This window comes from Pteronotus mesoamericanus, unplaced genomic scaffold (assembly GCF_021234165.1).
Source record: "Pteronotus mesoamericanus isolate MK-2021 breed Mesoamerican mustached bat unplaced genomic scaffold, CSHL_Meso_final scaffold_174, whole genome shotgun sequence".
NCBI lineage: Eukaryota > Metazoa > Chordata > Mammalia > Chiroptera > Mormoopidae > Pteronotus > Pteronotus mesoamericanus.
The window spans coordinates 8,575,443-8,593,625 of NW_026555309.1; the positions used below are offsets into that span (position 1 = coordinate 8,575,443).

Consider the following 18,183-nt stretch of genomic DNA (forward strand, 5'->3'; position numbering starts at 1 on the left):
ATGCAAGTTGGGTAACAAGGGAAGGAAGCTATGGCCCTGTCAGTTGTATTTAGGAAAATTTCAGACCCTGCCTTGGAGGTCTGGTGTGGCCTGCACACCTGAGGAGCCCTTCTCGGCCACATGGGAGGATCACAGGAGTAAGAGGCATGGAGCGCTTTAGACCTGGGTAACGGTTGATGTAGAGGAAGTTTTCCCTCCATCTGATACAGAATTTTAAACAATGGTTCCATAGATCACCCTATGACAGCAGAATAATCCAAATTATGTGACAAATAGTGGGCATGTGGTCAGGAGAGAAGAGATGAGCAAGTACGTTCTTCACCTTTATATCTGTTAGTGGAATTTTTCTTTAGGATGCCCAAAGGTAATCCCCAGTTTGACACTGAGGGCATCCACCCCCCCAAAGCAGACACCCCCTCTTCTAACAAACACTATGGTGACTTAATTCATAAGAATACAGTTTCACTATAAGATGATCACAAACATATCTATAAAATATTCTGAAAAGGAATACGAATACAGGCTATCTTTGGCCATCTCTTCCCAACGGCACTATCTAAAAGGAGAAAATGTACTATTTAGAGGAACACACAGGGATGCTGGTCAAATTGTAGAGGGGCCTTTGGGACAAGTGATTCTAAAATCTTTGCCCCTGGAACCAGGTGCCTGGAACCAGGCTAACTTCCTTTAATCAGATGTGAGGAAGCCCCCGTTGAACTCTACTTAACAGACTGTAGAATTATGAGAAGATGGTGAAGAATACTGCATTGTTTTCTTTTTCTCTAGGCATCAGCTTCAAGTTCACAGTGATCTTCCTTTTCATATTCATTAATGTGAATGGGAGAATTTTATCCAACCTAGAATAATAGTGGATTATATTTATTAATAAGCAAGTAATACCTCGAAAACAGTCTGTAATGTGATGGTTGAAAAGTAATTTCCATCAGAGTCACAAAAGATACTCTAAAGTTCATTTTATTTTTTAAATGTTTTCTAACCTTTCCATTTGTTTTTTTTCTCTGTTGATGCCAGTGGACTTGGATGCCATCCCCAACACTAAAGCCCGAGAGCACAGAATGGTAAGGGGCCAGTTTTACTATTTCAAGCTAGTTTTGAGGGGATAAAACTTTTTAGAAACATGACAAGTGAGTATTCTAATTTTGAATTTTCAGGCATATTGAATAAAGGATTTTAAATCTTGTCTCATCAGTGCAGTGGGTAGCTAGAGATGTACTAGTGGAGAAAGTATATTGTAAGACTAAGAACAAGACTCTAGTTTGTTTTTAGCTTGTGACTTCAGGCAAGTTATTTAATCTTTCTGTGACTCAGCTTCCTAATCTGTGAAATGGGGTAACTGTACTTGCCTCTGAGGGTGGCTATAAGAATTAAATTGATTAATATTGCAAGGCACTAAGGGACAGGCCTAGCATATAATAATTTAATGTTTATTAAGTAATAAAGAGCTCAAGGGTTGTGAGAGTTGAGATATTACATTAAAAGCCCCTAGAATCAGACCTGGCCCATCATGAGTGTGCAGTAAGTGTTTGGTGTCCATATTAGCTGAAGTGGTCAGGCTTACAGAGAAAATAAGTAAAGTAAGGGTGTCACTCTTACCCTGAGGAGGTGATGTCTATGCAAAGACTGAAAAAGAGTAAGAGATGAGCCATTTTCACTCAACAAATATTTACTGAATTCTTACTATGGACCAAATACTATTCGAGGTGCTGGAGATATAGGAGTGAATGAAAAGAACAAAAATCCCTGCCCTCTGTGGATTTACATTCTAGTAAGAGGGAGAGACAATAAATGAATATATAAAATATATAGTATCTTAAGTTTTGGGGTTCTGGAGAAAATGGTAGCTGGGAAAGGGGGTACTGGGGAGTATCGGGGGTTCCAGGGTGAGACAGTTTAGTTTGAAGTACAGTGATGATGGAAGGCATCAACGAGTAGGTAACATTCAAATAAGGCCCTCAGCGAGGTGGGGCCCGTCTACAGGGAGCTGAGGCCGCAGGCAGTGGGGCGGGCTGAGGCGGCGGTTGGAGAGGGGAGGCCAGAGTGCGTGCAGGGAGCAGTGCAAAGGCCTGGGAGGCCTGAGAACTCTGAGTCCTCCGGAGAGAGGGGGAGAGGGGGAGACGGGAGGAGAGGGGGCGGGCTGGACTAGAGGGCCTCGCAGGCTGACAAAGGTTATTGCCTTCTACATGGTGAATGTGTTGAGAAGCTTCCATCGTTTTTCAGTAAAGGAGTGATGTGATTTATTTCATGTTTTACCATGATCCCTGACTGCTATTCATTGAGAACGGCCGGAGGGGGACAGGAAGCTACTGCCGTAGTCTAGGTGAGAGAGAGGTGCCGAAGACTGGGCTGGAGCAGTGGAAGTGGAAAGGAGACCTGATAGGATTTTTGGCATAATGAACGTTGGGTACCGGAGGAGTCCAAGATGGGCTTCAAGGTTTTTGGTTTCGAGTTGCTTTTTACAGAGGTCGAGAAATAGAAAAAAATTTATGGCAGGGGGAGAAAATCAAACTTAGTTTTAGATGCGGTAAGTTTGAGATGCCTGTTAGACAGTTGGAGCTTGCAAGTAGATAGACAAGGGACAGAATTCAGGTGAAAAGATCGAGTTTGGAAGTAAATTTAACCTTCACCCACATTAATGGTACAGGTAGCATTATCCTCATTTTCAGATGATAGAAGTGAAGCCCAGCTAGGTTGCTGGTAGCTCAGGGTTACCAGTTGGTAGCTGTGGGTGCTTGGTTTTAAACTGATAATGATAACAGTGTTGCTAATAGTTACCACAGCACACACTGTACCTGTGCCAAGTATTTGACATTTATTTCTTTTAAGTTCACACCAAGGCTGCTTATCCCTGTTTAGATAAGAGGAAACTGCTAGCTATAGTCACAGTCAGTCAATGAGTAGGTAAACCCAGATTTGAACCCAGGCTGGACTCTAGAGCTCCTTGTCCCTACGCTATGTGGCCTGAGCTGCATTGGCACCTATTCCTGCATACTCTGCAGTTCGATAGGTTTCCTTATACGTGGCAACCACACTTCTCAGTGAAAATATACTCAAATTTAACATTTAGATTGTTAGTTAAAATGATAAAACCATATTCTGTGGAATATGCAGCGTAAGCCAACAGTTTATCTTGGCTTTTACATAAAAGCTCAAATTTGGGGGTCCTCATTTTCCTGGAAACTGGTTGAGATGGAAACCACACGATGAATCTGGGAAGACTGTCGCGGAGAAGACGGCCGAGGCGGGCTCGCAGTCCGTTCACGTGTGAAGGGGCCGTGGTGCAGGAGAGGGTGGGCACCAACAGCTGGCTCAGACCACGTGGTCAGCAGTGGGTGCCCTTATCCGCACCGCAGTCACTCCCAAGCTGGAGAGCAGAAGTAGAGGCAAGGGGTGTTAAAAAGGAGATTTAAATTCAGTGTAGGGAGGAATTCAGTGAAACAGGAGAGCTGTCTGATAACCTGTGCTGTTAACAGTGGAATGTGATTCCTCAAAAAATGACAGCTCTTAACTGAGTGTTCCAGCGCATCCTAGAAATCCGGTGGGGAGGTGCAGGGAAGTAATGTCGCCTCTCATTTGGAGAGCTCATTAGGAGCCCCACTCTAGCATTATTTTTTTAACCCTCCTGCATGTCCCTCTAGATCTGTGCTCTGCCTTTGCGGCAACAGCAGTCACACAGAGCTGCCATTATCGGAGGGCTTGCCTCGCCCACAGGACTGCTCTTTCCAGAGCAGAAACTCTTACTCATTTTTGCATCTCCAGATCCTAGCATGGAGAAATTGAGCGCTATACAGATTTATTGAAAGATCGAATGAATCTTGGCAATGGTTTAAAGATTTATGTTTAATTGGGTTCATTGCTTCATACTCTGTTTTCATCAGCAGTAATATAACCCTTAATAAAGGGGTTTTTCCTATGTTTTCTGAGCATTGGAATGTAGTGTGGGAGGGAAACAGCCATACTACCTCTCCCTATCCTATTTTGCTAATTTTTGAGACAGCGTGGAAACATATGCCTCTTAGTACAAATGTTTTTCCACCTGGGACTAATAAAAATAGTATTAATATATGATGTTTTTTTTAGCCCAGAGATGACACTAATGATTTCTTGAAAAATTCATTATTGGAATCTGATAGTGCTTTTATTGGTGAGTATATTTATTTTACCAGTCTGTTTGTTACAATACAGGGCTTATAAGGTTTTCCGAATAGAATAATTAAAATTAACACGTCATAGGAAGGACTTCCAGTCTAGATGTGGCATAGGTAAACGCTGTGCTTGCCTCCTCCCACACCCACATCAGAATCACAATGAAAGTATAGAACAGCAATCACTGAGAATCACCTGAAGGCCAGCTGAACAGAAGTCCTACAACTAAGGATAGAAAGCAGCAGCCATATCGAGAGTGTGAAGGAGGACGGAAACATAGAACTGGCAGGTCCCGCACACAGTGGATGATTAAGAAATCAGGAGGGACATCTTGGCTGCAGAGGTTCAAACCTCTGGGGAACAAGGGGTTTCAGCTCCACACGGCATTCTCCAGCCTTGGATACCAGAATTGGGAAGACAAGTCCCCATAACATCTGGCTGTAAAAATCAGTGGGGCTTTGGTTGAATGTGATACTGAGGGCTTCTGGGGTTTCTCTCTCTCTCTCTCTCTCTCTCTCTCTCTTTTTTAAATTTTATTTATTTTTAGACAGAAGGGAGTGAGAAAGAGAGGGAGAGAAACATCAATGTGTGTGTGGTTGCCTCTCATGTGCCCCCCACTGGGGACCTTGCCCGCAACCCAGGCATGTTCCCTGACTGGGAATTGAACCGGTGGCCCTCTGGTTCACAGGCCAGTATTCAGTCCATTGAGCCACACAGTCAGGGCTGGGGTTTCTCTTGAAGGGCCTGTGCCTGGACTCACAAACTCAACTTGCTTTAAGCTTGCAGGAGCAGTGGCTTGAAATCACACTCCTTGATTTCAAATTATACTACAAAGCTATGGTAATCAAAACTATATGGTATTGGCAGAAAAAGGACACACAGAACAATGGAACAGAATTTAAAGCCCAGGAATAAACCTGCATGTGTGTGGGCAACTAATTTATGCAGAGGAGCCAAGAATATACAGTGGAGAAAGGAAAGTCCTTTAAATACACAGAAGAAAACAGGCATTGAGCTTTTTGTCTTTGTGGTGTTTTGTGGAATTTGACTCCAAAGACAAGGGAAACAAATGTAAAAGTAAGTGGGATTGCAGCAAACTAAAAATTTCTGCATAGCAAAGGAAACCATCAACAAAAGAAAAAGGCAACCAACTGAATGGGAGAAGATATTGTAAATGATACTTCCCATAGAGAAGTACCTAAAAGGTAAGTGTACTCCCCTGTTCACGGCAGCATTATTTACACTAGTCAAGACTGGAAATAACAAATGTCCATCAATGGATGAGTGGATAAAGAAGATATGATAATGTATATGTAATATTATGTACACAATGGGATATCACAAAGTTAAAAAAAGATGAAATGTTGCCATTTGGAACAACATGGATGGATCTCGAGGGACTATCTTCAGTAAAATAAGTCAGAGGGAAAGGGACAAAGTCCATATGATTTCACTCATATGTGAAATATAAAACAAGGTAACATATGAACTAAGAAAACAAGAAACCAAACTCACAGATACCGACAGCAGAATGGGGGTTACCAGTGCAATGTGAAATGGGTAAAGCAGGTCAGTCATACAGTAATGGAAGGAAACTAGACTTTTGGTGATGAACATGCACTGGAGTGTACAGGTCAAATTACAGTGTTGTACATCTGAAATTCATATTATTAACCAATGTTATCTCAATAAAAAAAATAAAACTAAAAAACCCCAAATACCCCACAATATCATTTACATCAGTATTTACCCTAAAAAAGAAATACTTAATATAAGTCTAACCTCTCCCCCCGAAAAAAAGGTTAATATGGGGACAACTACAAACTCTTATGAAAGAAAGAACTCGGTTCTTCCCAACTTGATCTATAGGGTCAATGCAAACCCAGTCAAAATCCCAGCAAGTTATTTTGTGGATAACTGATTCTAAAGTGTATAAGGAGAGGGAAAAGAACCAATATAATATTGAAGAACATAACTGGAGGATTAACACTACCTGACTTCAGGACTTACTATAACATTACAGTAGTCAAGATGGTGTGGTACTGGCAAAAGAACAAAGAGATCAGACTGGAGTGTATAGAAATAGACCCACACAAGTATAGTCACCTGATCTTGGACAAATGAGCAAAGGCAGTGCCAGTGAGGAAAATCATCTTTTCAACAAATGGTGCTAGAACTGGACACCTATATGCCTCCCCCCCAAAAAAAGAGAAAGAAGAAAAGAGAAAAGGAAGGATCTTAACGAAGACCTTCACAAAAATCAACTAAAAGGGACGTCAGACCTAAATGTAAAATGCAAAACTATAAAACTCTTAGAAGATAACATGGGAAAACACAGAAGAACTTGAGTGTGGCAGTGACTTTTTAGATACAACAATGATAGTACGATCCATGAGAGAGATAATTGATGAAATAGACTTCATTAACAGTCAATGTTCTGTAAAAGACAATGTCAAGAAAACAAGACGACAAGCCACAGAGTGGGGAAAAAAATATTTGGAAAAGATAACCTGTGATATAGGACTGTTATCCAAAATATCCAAAGCACTCTTAAAACTCATCAATAAGAATAATCTAATTAAAAGATGGGCAAAAGATCCAGACACTTCATTAAATAAGCATATGAACAGATACTCCACATAATTATCAGGGAAATGCAAATTTAAACGCAACAATGAGATACCACTACACATCTATTAGAATGGGCAAAATCTAAAACACTGACAACACCAAATGCTGGTAAGGATGTGGAGCAACAGGAATTCTCGCTCCTTGTTGGTGGACTACAAACTGGTTCAGCCACTTTGGAAGACAGTAAGGTGATTTTGTACAAAAATAAACATACTAATCTTACTGTACCATCCAGCAATCGCACTGCTTGGTGTAAATGTTTAAGCACTATGCTGTACACCCAAAACTGATACACTTCACTATTGAATGTCAACTGTCATTGGACACTTTTTTAAAAATTAAAATACAATACCAAACGTTGGTGAAGAAATGAGAAAACTAAAACTTTGCCATAATGTAAAATGGGTAGAACCACTTTTGCAAATGGTTTGGCATTTTCTCAAAAAGGGTAAATGTAGAGTTATCCAGCAATTTCATTCCTAGGAATATACCCCAAAAATATGAAAACATGACCACAAAAAGTCATGTACATGAATGCTTATACTAGCACTAACAATTGCCAAGTAGAAACAATTTAAATGCCTATCAACTGGTGAATACTGTTCAACAATGAAGATGAACTCCTGATGTTACAACATGGATGAACCTCAAACACAGGCTAAGTGAAAGACAGCGTATTACATTGTGTAATTACTCGTACATGGATTCTCAGGAAAGGTACATCCATTGGAGATGAAAGCATACCAGTGTTTACATGGGGCGGGGCGGGCAGGGCGGGCGGGGCAAGCGGGGCGCGACTGCCAGCGAGCACAAGGGGACTTTCTGAGGTAATAGAAATGTTCTAAAACTAGATTATAATGATTGCACAATTCCATAGAAGTCATTGAACTATGTGCATTTATGGTGGGTGAATCTTATTATATATAGAGAACATCTTAAAACTAATAAAAAGCAATCTTGGTTTAGCTGAGTAAAAAGATTTGAAGTGGGGGTGTTTATGACTTCTCATTCCTTCTAGGTGCTTACGGAGAGACCTACCCTGTCTTTGAAGAGGATGCTGCCCTTCCACCGTCGCAGCCGCCCTCTGCAAGGGAGCGCAGGAGGAGCAAATTGGAAGGGCTGGCCGTTGTATGTGTAAACTCTCCTTTTCTTTTTTCTCTTTTCAGTTTAGGAGTAAGGTTTGGGTTCTGTCCCACGCTAAATTGGTGTGGTCCCATAAAGAGGACTTGTACCCTCGCTGGATTCCTTTTTATTGATGAACAATATTCCATTTATGGATATTCCACATTTTTAAATCCATTCAACACCTGATGGACATTTAGGCTGTTTCCACTTTTTGTCTGTTAATAGTACTGATGCTTTTAACATTCGTGTACAAGGTTTTTTTTTTGATGTTTTCATCTCTTTTGCATATATACCTAGAATTGTTGGGTTATGTGGTAACTATGTTTTCTACTTTTATCCATTCTAGTAGTTTCTGTGTTGTCACAAATGCAATACCTTCATCTCAGCCTGGAATTAGAATATAAGTGCTATAGATTTGCATTTTTTTTATTTTGTATATCACACTGTATACTTATCAAGGGCAAAAACATGTTTTGATTCACTTATTTATTCTGAACATATGTTATGTTAATGATCATTTCTGAAGCTCTGTTTTCTGACTACAGGATAACAGTCGTCCTAATATGCTACCAGACAGTCTCTCTTTAAAATCTGAATCCAGTGTAAACATTGATCAGATTAGAATGAGAAATGAGGAACGAATGCGAAGACTGAATGAACTTCAGAATAAACCTGTTAATACAGGTAAATGGCTAACTTCAAGGGCCTATATATAGCAAATTCTGTAAGAACTTTTAACTTGCTTACGTGGAAGTTTTCACTTGTGACTGCGGGACTGATGCAGTGAGTTTTGAGATCCTTTTGAGGTGCAGGGCCTGTAACACAGCTACCCAGGATTATTTAACATCAGATTTTCTACCAGAGAGGGTATATCCTTTTTTGAGTGGATTCTAAACAGATAAAAATTTTGCTTATAAAGATATCCAGGCTTTGCAGGGAAAATGATCATTAGTATCAGCATCACACTTCCCTTAATGAAGTGAGAGATTATCAGAAATTAACTTTAAAACTTTTGAAGTTTTTAAGATAATACATTATAAATTTGTAATACTTCAAAGAAAATTGCTTTACCTTTTTATAAAACATTTTTTAAAGATTTATTTATTTTTAGAGGGGAAAGGAGGGAGAAAAAGAGGGAGAGAAACATCGATCAGTTGCCTCTCGTACACAAACTCGAAATCCAGGCATGTGCCCTCACCGGGAATTGGGTGACCTGACCCTTTGCTTTGTGGGATGGTGCCCAACCACCTGAGCCACACTGGTCAGGACTTTTTCACTTTTTACTTGGCTTTCAGTACTGTGGACACAAGTAGTCTCAGGTTAATTATTTCTTTTTCATAAGTCACAGTTTGGTGTTCTTATCACATTGGGCTTTGTTATCATTGCTGTGGTGACCGGCAGGTGAAAGCTGTTCATCAAGCACAGGCAGGCAGGACAGCTCCCCAGGCAACCCAAGATCTCTTCTGCCAGCCCTGGGCCACCTTTTCAATGTTGATGTTATTGTTAGGATAATGGGACAGTTTTTTAATGCATAAGTCCTATTGTATTGTTAGTTTTAGCAAACAGTAGTCTAGTTGGATAACTTTCCTTAGTCTATTAAGCTATGTTACAAAAATTTTCTTACAGCAAGATATTTTTAGATCTTACCTTTAATACTGTTAATTTAAAACTACTCATACAGTCTCGCTACCAGTCAAGATGCCATGTGCTCTGATGACAATGCCATACCAAACACTGGCAAACAGAAAATAGATGGAGTAGTGCTTTTCATATCATACCTAGAAAAATACGGAACAGTGGAAAAGCAATTTTATTTTTTAAGCTAAAAAGCATTTTCTTTTAATTTGTATTGCAAGTTTCCTGTTTCTCAATTTCTTTTAGAACCAGTAAGTTGAATATTTAACAGTGATATTTTTAAATTGAGAAGACAGCAATATGAGAATTTACTCTTTCAGAAGGTGTTCAACTTCTAAACTTTTTTTTTTTTTTTTTTTAACATTGTCCTTTCAAACAGGAGCTTTTTGGTACCATGTGGATTGATTGCTCATTAAATTGGTTGCACAGGTCCCTTTGCTGGGCTAATCCTTCACAGACCAGGAGATGTAATTTAAAAAAAACAAAAAAGAAATTGACATCACAGGGTAGGAAGACAGATTTTCCTATTATTATATCTATAAGTAAAACAGATATAGGAATATAGTCAATTCAATTAAAAAATGAAACAAATTAAGAGCTCTGTTATTGGAGTAGACACAACCTCTTAGAATGGTGTAAGAATGGAAGTAATCTCATCCCCATCTAGTGCTTTCCTGAAATGATTTTTCATACTCTTATAGCAGTGTTGTAGGTTATGAGTATTTCCAAAATCTTGTTAAATCAAAGTTTTGCATGGTATCCATTGAACTTCTGGAGGTGACACAAAATAAAACGACTCACATTCCTACCGCCAATCTAATGTTGGCCGTGGCTGCTGCTGCTCTCTTAGGGGTGGATTCCTATGGTACAAATGCCTTGGAGTTTCCTTCAGTTGCATTTTTTTTTTGTTTTTGTTTCATGAAACTGGCCCCCTTCCCAGGTTTGCTTTCTTACCTCTAAAATGAGGCGTGTCTGGTCAGAACCCATACAGTTTAGGATGTAACATTGCAGGGAAAGGCAGAGCTGTACAGGAGACTTATGTTCACATCCCCTGCCTGCCACCCAAGTCACGTCTCTCTTGCCTCCTTTAGATGACGAGAGTTCACTGGTTGACCCTGATGATATCATGAAGCACATGGGTGATGATGGATCAAGCTCTGTAGCAACTGAACCCTGGCTCCGCCCAGGCACCTCAGAAACGCTGAAACGATTCATGGCAGAGCAGCTGGACCAAGAGCAGCAGCAGGTTCCTGGAAAACCAGGCACTTTCAATTGGCAGGGCCTGTCTACTGCACATGGTTAAAATAAATCTTTATTGGGCTCAGCAGTGCCTTTTAAGGTGAAAGGAATGTTTACTCTGAACCTTTAATATTATGTGCTACTTTGACACCTACCTGAAAGTTATTTATGTTCCATGTATAAAGTGTATTTTTTCCACTTTGATGTATATAATGTACCTTATGTACATAAATAAAAAGCCATGGTTAATTTATATACAATGTAGAATTGTATAGAATTATTTTTTGCACATTTTTGCCATAAATCAGGGTGGTAATGAACTAATGTTATGTGCATTATTGTAAATTGTCAGCAAGATGGAAAAAACACAAGTATCTCAACAGTCCTTTAAAACCAGAAAACCTATTATGTATTTGTTATTGCTATTGAAAATAATTCATTAGTAAATATATTGGCTGTAGCTGTGACTATTCCAGCTGCTACATAATGAATCAAATTATTTCCATCATTTAGAACTACTAATTCAGTATAAATGATGGGAGTCATAGTTGATTTTATTTCCATGAGCCATGCACTAAATGTTACATCTTTCTGTTTTTGTGCCAATTAAGTTTACTAATTTATATGATTTCACTTCTTGATAGAAGAAATAAATTATATTTTATTACCAATGCTGATTTCTTAAGTGGAATTGATGTTGCTAGACAAGGTGTTCTCGAAGTTGGAGAGAGGCAGGGACACCCAGGGTCAAGGATGGACTGCAATCCTTGCTGCACCACCATGGACCCTTGATTAAGTGACTCAGTCTTTTAATCACTCCATAAGAGGTACCTTTTAAAAAGATTAAATTTTGGGAAATAATTATTTAGCGCCTTTAGCATGACAGCCGACAGGACTGCAGGCACTGCTTCCTGCACACTCCCTTCCACTGGACATCATTAAGAGCAGAGACGATCAGATACGTTCACCTCAAGTGTGGGATTTCCGGTACTTTGAATCTTAGCTGCATGTAAATTTTATACTCAACTTGTAATCTAACCATTGTTTACTAGAAAGAGTTTTTATATCTTCCTCTGAAAGTTAGATGAAGGCCTCTGTCTCCTCTTGGGAAAGTCTTGGTACTAAACCATGAAATGACAGACTGACTGCCAGGTTATTTGAAGCACTCACCTCTCAGACAGAAGGGAAGGCCAAGGCGGCTCGGAGATACCCGCGGGGGAGACTTCCAGCTGCAGTGCCCAGCTGGGCTGAAACAGGGCTCCATCTTGGGGTGATGAATATAGTTGACTTATGAAAACTACTCATTATCTAAGAGGTGTGAAAGCAAAAACTGAACACTTACTGTTTTTGAACACAGCCCTCAAGATAACTTCTCTTGACATGCTAATGTCCCTTGTTAATGCACCACTCAACTTGAAATGACTTCTGGGACACACAATGCCCTACTGCCACCTGCCCCGAAGGGAACACGGTTGCTTTTTCTTACTATTGAAATAGTGTAGCATTATTCTGGGTTATCAAATACTCAAAATACTAATATGAATATCCTATAGTTGAGAAAGCAGGGTGTGTGGGCAAATCTAATGTCAGCGCTGGAAAGAAACTTTTAAAACTAAAAGAATACTGAATTTGTAATTCTGGCAGAAAATACCCTTCCCCTAGTTGTCTTTTAATTGAAAAAAAAAAAAAATCAATAAAACATGGGGCCATAGATTACACAGGTTTTGATTGCACTGATGAAATAATCCAAAAACTTTATTGATCTATATAACCTGATTAGAATATGCCAGATGAGAATCAATATTGTACAGAAAGTTGTACAGAATTTTTTACATAGAAAACTTTACATCTGTACCATATACATTTTATCCATCTGAAAAAATTTTCTACATCCACTGTTAATACGGAATGCTTGACAATCTTGTCATTTTTTAACCATCGGAGCACAATTCACAGTATGAATACATTTCCAGTAAATCTACTCTCCCCAAACCATGCCAGAGTTGTTACTTTAATATATTCAACATTAAATTCTGTACATAGGAGTAAAATCTACATCAAGCCCCGCCACCCAAAAGAAAAGAAAGTGACAGCGACCTAGATTCATTTGCAGTGATTCAAGTTTCGGTCCATGAAGGATCATTCTATTTTAATGGCTCATCTTTAAAAGCCCTAAGAGAAGTATATTACAGGTAGTTATGTCAAGAGGGATATTTTTTACCCTTTTTTTTGTTGTTGATCATGACAGGTGTCGGCCACACAGCTTCTGGGTAGGTTAAACCTTCAAAATTACCAACCCCCTCCTCCCAAAGGGCAAATCCAAAATCCCCATAAAATAAAAAAAGACAAAAAGTTCAACCCAAATTCTTAGTGCATTTGACAAATTATTATAGGTATTTAGCAAATGAATAAGAAAATAAAGAAATAAAACAGTGCAAGAAGAACTATATAATGTTTAAGATTTTTATATTACAGACCTGCATCTCTGTACATTTTTTCACAGAAGGATGATTACCAGTATCTCAGATAGCCTGAGTGTGCAAAAATTTCAGAATAAGAATACCATAGTTGCTAAATATCTTTTACCATGAACAATAATTTCTTCTCCCCCCCACTCCCCAATTATAAACTTTTTATCCTTCAAAATACAGCTCTCCTGAGTTGTACTTCTTGCAGAAGTTCGCATCTTTACATCTACAGTTCTTTGGGTAAGTTTCACTTCCAAACCTGCCAAAAATATGTGGGGCTCTCCCTGCCACTGAGGACAGGGAAGGACACAGGAGCATAAGCTGACGCTGGACATGGGCTTCCTCAACATGAGCCCAACATGGCAAACAGTATCCATCACTGAAAGGGACTGGAGAGTTGCAAGATTTGAGTTCTAGTTCTAAGCATCTTTACCAGTAACCCGTAGACACTGAAATTCAGAGAAACCATTTTTCAGGTAGAAGACCTCAGCTCAAGGGTCCTTTTAAAGAGCAGAGGGATGTAAACGCCATGAGGAAAATATTAAGTTCCCATCATTGCTTGTGTATTCCGAGATCCTGTTCAGACGGTTGTGATATCTGGAAAACTACTCCAATTCGCAGAAAGAATCTTCTAAGCACAGCACGAAGTTCAGGGATCAAGTCAAACTGCATAATTTCACATAGGAGAGGGTAGTAGAACGATGCATGAGCTTTAAACTGGGAGGGAAAATGAATTTCTCCATTAGTAGTGCTTGCATTCCCAACCACAGAACCTGAAACTCGCTTTAGTGCCAAATCTCTGTGGGGTGAGCACTGACCACTGCAGAAAGGACTGCGTGAAGCAATGATGCACTGGTTATGGAAGTGAAAGACCAGGGGTTTCCCAAAGACTCACTTCATACATACAGTGTTCACCTAGTTATCTACTTCATTTTGAAAAACATTTTCCAACTACATTTCCTTGACAAGCGTTCAGTATTTATTGCTGTTTCTTCCAGGTAATAAAGAGGCCCAGCAGCAACCACAGCTGAGTTTTTTATAAGCTACATATGAGTTACTGAAACCATCTTTTATTTGTTAAATAAAATTTAAATTTTCAGGAGAAATTCTACCTAACATTGCAATATAAACTATTCAATCTCTAGGCTAAAGTTATACATTTCACATTCATAGTTTGGAACTGATATACTTTGGCTCTATCAAGCTAGAACTGCTGGGCTGCCTATGATGTCTCATACTTACCCTGTTATCGCTTATCTTTAGAACTTTAGTTAGAAACAAAAGCAGTAAATTAGTCCAGGCCTCCCGATGACTCTCTGACGTTAGGGTAAGGAAGTAACTTAGTGCTTCACTGCACACACTGCAACAGAAAAGGTTCACTCTTACATGTGCTTGTACACTTACTGTATGGACATTCACCAAGAAAGATCTAAGGCATGAAGGGTAAAGCCCTGGCCGGGTAGCTCAGTTGTTCAAAGAGCAGCATTTTCAACCTTTTCCATCTCGTCACACACAAACTAATTTCTAAAAATCTGTGGCAAGGCAAAAAGTGTAATTTTGCCACAAAAATAACAGGTATAATTTTGATTCATTCATACCAAAAGGCTACTGTTGTGTTGGCTGTTGTCATTTTCTTATTTGACCACCTAAGGGAAAAGGGCTCAGTGCACGTGATTAGTCAGGTGTTGCAAGTTTTAAAAGTCTTGTGGAACACTGGTGTGCTGCGGCACAACAGTTAAAAATTGCTGGGTTAGAGTGATGTCCCGGTACGCTAAGGTTGTGGGTTTGATCTGTGGTCAGGGCACATACAAGGATCAACCAATGAAGGAATAAATAAGTAGAACAACAAGTCAATGTTTTTCCTTCTCTCTCTCAACTCAATTTTAAAAACTTAGAAGATGTGGAGGGTAATGAATATTAACTGATAGGAACCTGCACACACACACACACACACACACACACACGCACGCACGCACGCACACACGCACGCGCGCGCCCAGCCATTGTTAATATAACTAGAATGCTATGCTGAACATTGATGTAACCTGGCAGCCAAGGAGAGATGACTGGAATGTGCCTGTGTGAACAATGACGACTTCACTGTTCTAGTCAGTGGGCAGCAGACACCACTGAGCGAGCGAGTGTATGTACTGCGTGCCCATCGCGTTCAATATGACTGAGTAGAGCAACAAATCTGCATCAGATTTTGCATTAAGCTTGAACATTCCTCCATGGAAACTATCTGGATGATTGAGAAGGCCGCAGCTATGGGCAACTGCTCACTGGCAGCTTCATCATGACAACACACCTGCTCATGCATCACGTCTCACGCAGAATTTTTTGGTGAAACAAATAATCGCCCAGGTGACTCAGCCCCACTACAGCCCAGATTTGGTGCCCTGCAACTTCTGGCTTTTCCCAAAACTAAAATCACCTGTGAAAGAGAAGCGATTTCAGACAGTTGATGAGATTCAGGAAAATACAATGGGGTCCCTGATGGTGGTGAGGAGAGCTGTGTGAGGGTCCAAAAAACCTACTTTGAAGGGGACTGAGGTGTCACTGTCCTATGTACAACGTTTCTTGTATCTTCTTCAATAAATGTCTTTCATAGTACATGGCTGGATACTTCCTGGACAGACCATGCACACGCACTTTTTTTTTTTTTTTTGAATCCTCACTTGAGGATATATTTATTGATTTGAGAGAGAGAGAGGAAAGGAGACAGATGTTGATGTGAGAGAGACAGCCACTGGTTGCCTCCCGTACGTGCCCCGACAAGGGATCAAACCTGCTACCTAGGCCTGCGCCCTTACAGGGACTGAGCCTGCAACCTTTTGGTGTGCATGACGACGCTCCAACCAACTAAGCCACCTGGCTAGGGTGGAACTTTTTATATTAAAGAATATCAGCATAAATATTTATGTTTTCAAATTTGGAAGAAACCAGATATTAAAAGAAGGCACTGAAACTTAACAGGAACCCACATTTCATACTTTTCTAAGTTTCATTGAATTCAAACTGAACATGCAGTAGCACATTTGCAAACTTGTGTCAAGAGACCTGGGCTGACACCTGGGTTGGCTCTTGCCTTCACTTGTGAGGGTTTAGAATCTTCTGGGGCCTTAAAAAATCTCATCAATAAAATGGGGGAACAGAGACAAGGAGATCTCTTTAAGTTCAAACACGTATTTAACTGGTCTCTGAGGCCATCTGTTCCCCAAACACACAAAAATACAATTCAGATGACAAAAGTCTTTCTGAATGCCACGATTTATCCTTAGAGTGAGTTTTACTGTTAGAGCACAGAATATTACTTTGTCAGTAAGTAAAACCAGAATGCAAAAAAGGTAACATTCAAAAAGAAAACTCCAAATACGTTTTCAAAATAAATATAGGCAGGCATGTTTTCACTTTCACAAATGACTGGTTTGTAAAAATTGGGCTCTATGACACAAAAAAGCCTAAAAACTGTAATACAAAGTTTTTAAAATTTTAAGAGATGAAATGTTCTCCTTTGTCCTATCTGTAACAGCAACAATAGATATGACTTGTTAATACGTCATCGACTGTGCAAAAGCACATTCATCTCTAAGACTATTCAAGATCACAATTCCTTAGGCCCCAAGTTATCTGCTTGGTCCTGCAGCTCCTAATCACGGGGTGGCTGCGGATCTGCCCCATGCAAACCTCGGTGGCCCTCTGCTGCTCTGTACCAAGCAGTGGCGCAGGTGAAAGACAGACACTCAGCCAAGAGTCTTACTTTAAAAGCCTTTGCTGGACCTCCTCCCAGGCACTAACCCGGCTCTCGTCCATGTACATCCGGAAGAGAATGCGCAGCCCGCAGGCCAGGCTGCTCGTCTCCTGTTTCAGAAGGTTGGGTTTGGACTTGCCTTTAAAGCCTGCAGAAAGGGGAAGTTTCCGGGATGAATTTGGGAAGGCATTGTACACAGAGCTAGAACAGCCTGTAGGACAGCATCTTTTGTGTCTGCTCAGCCATCATATATGCTTCTTACAAAGCAGAGCTGCCCTCAGTCACACCAAGAAGCTATGCCCCAAAGCTCTGCAGGGAAGGCCAAGTTGGGCCGAAGGCCCAACGTGAACGTAATCTCTCTGTTTAGAATTTCCTCCCCTTTCAAGCTGGGGATATGAGATACAGAACAACTTTTGGCCTGGGAAAGTGGAACTCTTCACATGAAACTGGACTTGAAAGCCCCGTGCAGCCCCCAGCAGGCCTCCCCCGTGAGCAGACATGGGCAATCAGGCTGCGCTGAGGGCCGGCGGAATGAAGGGCCAAGTGCCTGTGGGGACAGTCTCAGTAGGATGGCGGTAACAACGGGCTGAACAGGAGAAAAATAAGTCCAGACTCCTCTTTCCTAAAGTGAGGTTGTGAAGGGGAGAGGTAGAACAGAGTCGCGGGCTTAATTAGGACTCAGACGTTCTAAATTACATTAAAAAACACAAATGTAAAGCAACCCAACACTCATCTGAGTCTGACGTTCAGTAAACGTCAGTTCCCTTCTTTCTTTCCTGCCAGATTCTGCTGCCCCCACTCTCCCGGTAGCATTGTTTTATACCAAATAGGCACTAATAAGTTCTTAAATAAAAAATTAACAATGTGAATAAATGATAAATCTTTTTTTTTTAAATTTAAAATTTCGTAACATGTTCTAAAATAAATACACATCCCCACTGCAAACCATTCGCTCTTTCTGAGACATGGCCATGCCCAGGGAAACAGGGAGAGGGCCCTTGAGCACAGAGGCCATATTTTGTATCCAGGACCATCACACCCATCGTTTGCCATAAAAGGTCGGACTTCAGTGCGCCGACAGCACTGACAGGAAGGCCTGGGAAACAAGATGAAAAGATAACTAATCAAATCAACCAAATAACAGGTTGATTAAACGAAGGGAAAACAAAT

General features: G+C 40.3%; 2 protein-coding genes across 4 annotated transcripts in view; one reads left to right on the forward strand and one right to left on the reverse strand.

The window, feature by feature from the left end:
• CSPP1 (centrosome and spindle pole associated protein 1) overlaps nucleotides 1-11,292 on the forward strand; it is a 101,100-nt gene extending 89,808 nt beyond the window's left edge. For all 3 annotated transcript variants that reach the window (XM_054590228.1, XM_054590229.1, XM_054590230.1), the window contains 5 exons: nucleotides 1,033-1,079; nucleotides 4,099-4,162; nucleotides 7,814-7,923; nucleotides 8,466-8,604; nucleotides 10,647-11,292. In XM_054590228.1, coding sequence (XP_054446203.1) covers nucleotides 1,033-1,079; nucleotides 4,099-4,162; nucleotides 7,814-7,923; nucleotides 8,466-8,604; nucleotides 10,647-10,858 — 572 coding nt within the window. In that variant the 3' untranslated portion in view covers nucleotides 10,859-11,292. The remainder of the gene's footprint in view (nucleotides 1-1,032; nucleotides 1,080-4,098; nucleotides 4,163-7,813; nucleotides 7,924-8,465; nucleotides 8,605-10,646) is intronic.
• A 1,237-nt stretch (nucleotides 11,293-12,529) lies between these two features.
• Nucleotides 12,530-18,183, reverse strand: part of ARFGEF1 (ADP ribosylation factor guanine nucleotide exchange factor 1) — a 104,345-nt gene continuing 98,691 nt past the window's right edge. The window contains exons 37-39 of the mRNA XM_054590231.1: nucleotides 17,023-17,161; nucleotides 14,505-14,622; nucleotides 12,530-13,979 (exon numbers count right to left, since the gene is read on the reverse strand). Of these exons, the coding sequence (XP_054446206.1) occupies nucleotides 13,815-13,979; nucleotides 14,505-14,622; nucleotides 17,023-17,161 (422 nt within the window). The 3' untranslated portion in view covers nucleotides 12,530-13,814. The remainder of the gene's footprint in view (nucleotides 13,980-14,504; nucleotides 14,623-17,022; nucleotides 17,162-18,183) is intronic.